This window comes from Syngnathus floridae, chromosome 3 (assembly GCF_059516105.1).
Source record: "Syngnathus floridae isolate MCC-2025c chromosome 3, RoL_Sflo_1.0, whole genome shotgun sequence".
NCBI classification, from domain to species: domain Eukaryota; kingdom Metazoa; phylum Chordata; class Actinopteri; order Syngnathiformes; family Syngnathidae; genus Syngnathus; species Syngnathus floridae.
The window spans coordinates 17,170,722-17,172,945 of record NC_142415.1 but is presented as its reverse complement, the minus strand read 5'-3'; the positions used below and the strand labels follow the sequence as shown (position 1 = coordinate 17,172,945).

The window sequence follows — 2,224 nt, the reverse complement described above, 5'->3', positions numbered from 1 at the left end:
CAACCATCAGGGATCTCCCATGTCTATTTGAGTTTTCCACCAAGGAAAAGCACCTCCAGAAGCATCATGGAGAAATCTCCGAAGAATATTACATTTGGATTCAAGGATTAGGATTTCTATAAACCCAAGAAAGGGACATTGGCAAAAACACAAGATGACCAACAAAAAGAGACGCAACAAGTCAAGCTCCGGATGTCATCCTTCACCATACAACCCGCAAAGATAAGTTACATCAAGTTTATATGCATGAATCAACAGAGCATGATTGTCCGACTTGACTTGTGACTTACTTGAGGTTACAAGTCACTATATTGTACATTGTGAAGTTCAGCTGTCAAGTAACTTGTACATAACTTTAGTCATGTTTATATTTTCTTTTCAGGCACAATTTGGAGCAAAGCCAGTAAGTGAATGTGCTAAGAGCACTGAGAATGAGCAGCACTACAGCAGACAGGAAGAGGAGCACGTCCACAGAGTGGTAAACATACCAAGGCATCTGATACGACTCGGTCCTCAGGTGAGCTGCGCCCTTGTGCCTCATGACAAACTCAATCCAGAAGAGGGCGCTGTCGAGCGGAGGGATGGGCTGATCTTTGTGCAGCCTGGACAGCCTCTGCATGTTGTTCCTGTAGGATGGATCTGACAGGATTTCCTGTATGCCCTGGTAGAATATATCATGATCCAGGGTGACTATATCCAGGACTTTCCCAACTTTTCTCACCATAATCCTGAGTAGATTATCTCGTTGATCGAAAATGAGCGGGAGCCCGAGGATTGGCACGCCGTGATAAATTGCTTCCTGTACGCCGTTTGTCCCACCATGAGCAACAAAGAGTTTCATCTTGGGATGTCCAAGAAGGTCGTTTTGGGGCATCCAGTCCACCAGGAGAGTGTTGTTGCCCAGAGTGGAGGGTTTAGCACCTTTATACCTCCAGATGACCTTCTGGGGGAGCTTGGCAAAAGCTGCCGCAATTTCGTCGGCTAAGTCGTTAGGAAGTTCTCCGATTAGAGTCCCCAGGGACATGATGATGAATCCGTGTTCCCCGGAATTTTGGACGAACTCTTCCAGGTGGTCGGGTAGAGGCTTAGCAGGTTTACACTGGAAGCCCCCCATGTAGATGACGTTGGGCATGGTGGGGCGTGGGAACTCAAAGACAAAGTCCACTCTCATGAGCCACAGGTCTGCTGCTTGGAACAGCGAACGATAGTCTGCGTCGGGGCTTAAATATTTTTGAAGCACGCCGTCGTAATGCGGTTTGATGTACTTTGAGTATTGATATTCGGCAAAGATGAACACCAAATTGTTTACTACTCTTTCAAAAAAACTCATCTTATCAGAAAATTCTGTCCCTGTAAGGGGCACGTATGACAGAGGGGACGGTGCGATTGCGAAATGCCCCTCGCCGTGGCTGGTCCATCTCACGTTGAGAACCAGAGGCAGCTTCAGGTAGTGGGCGAGAATAACACCGGACGGCACTCCCGGGTCTGTCAGAACGAGGTCATATTTGGCACTTCGCAGTGACTCCACCATTGTTTTATTCTCAAAAATCCACATCAGCAATTTGCCTGTTTTCTCATGCAGCACTGAGGCTTTTTCACCTTGCTCCATTTCCAGTTTGAAACGAGTCCAGATGGACTTGCCTTCTCGCTGGATGCGCAGCAACTGCTCCACAAACTCAATAACAAAATCTTTGCTGAAGCCCGACTCCACGCCAAGTGTAATGGAGGTGTAGAGTGAGGACTTTTCCTTGATGTACCAGCTGTCGTCCGTTCGCAACACGTCAACCTGGTGCCCTCTCGAGTGCAGTCCCTCAATAACCACTTTCATGTTCACCCAGTGGCTTCCATCCAATGGAAAAACAAGCACCTTGCCGCCAAAAGCGGAAGTCACACATAGAGTGGAAAGCAAGAGGCAGACCCAAGACCAAAGCATCTTCACTCTACAATTTGGATGACAAAAAAATTCCGTAAGAGAAATTCTTACAGTGTTTTCATTCCTTTAGATTATTGGACCGTTCCATTTTCCACACACATACATGCATCAATTGAAAATGCCGCTGATACAAAATACTCAATATTACCTCATTTGACATCCAATGTATGTAGTTTCTGTCCAGAGATTCCCTTCTATGAAAGAGAACTCGTGTTCGTTCTTGCAGTTCTAGCCCAGTAGGACTTTGACATTATAGTTTCATGCTAATAAACACTCGTGTGCTGATAAGGA

The 2,224-nt window shown here is 46.3% G+C and overlaps 1 protein-coding gene across 1 annotated transcript; it reads right to left on the bottom strand.

Moving 5' to 3' along the window:
• Nucleotides 1-302: 302 nt before the first annotated feature.
• On the bottom strand, nucleotides 303-2,179 carry LOC148400872 (UDP-glucuronosyltransferase 2A3-like). The gene is made up of 2 exons (XM_088371983.1): nucleotides 2,082-2,179; nucleotides 303-1,940 (listed from the first exon to the last, which is right to left on the bottom strand). Exons 1-2 carry the CDS (start codon nucleotides 2,084-2,086, stop codon nucleotides 356-358), a joined length of 1,590 nt encoding a protein of 529 aa, XP_088228109.1. The 5' UTR covers nucleotides 2,087-2,179; the 3' UTR covers nucleotides 303-355.
• Nucleotides 2,180-2,224: the final 45 nt, after the last annotated feature.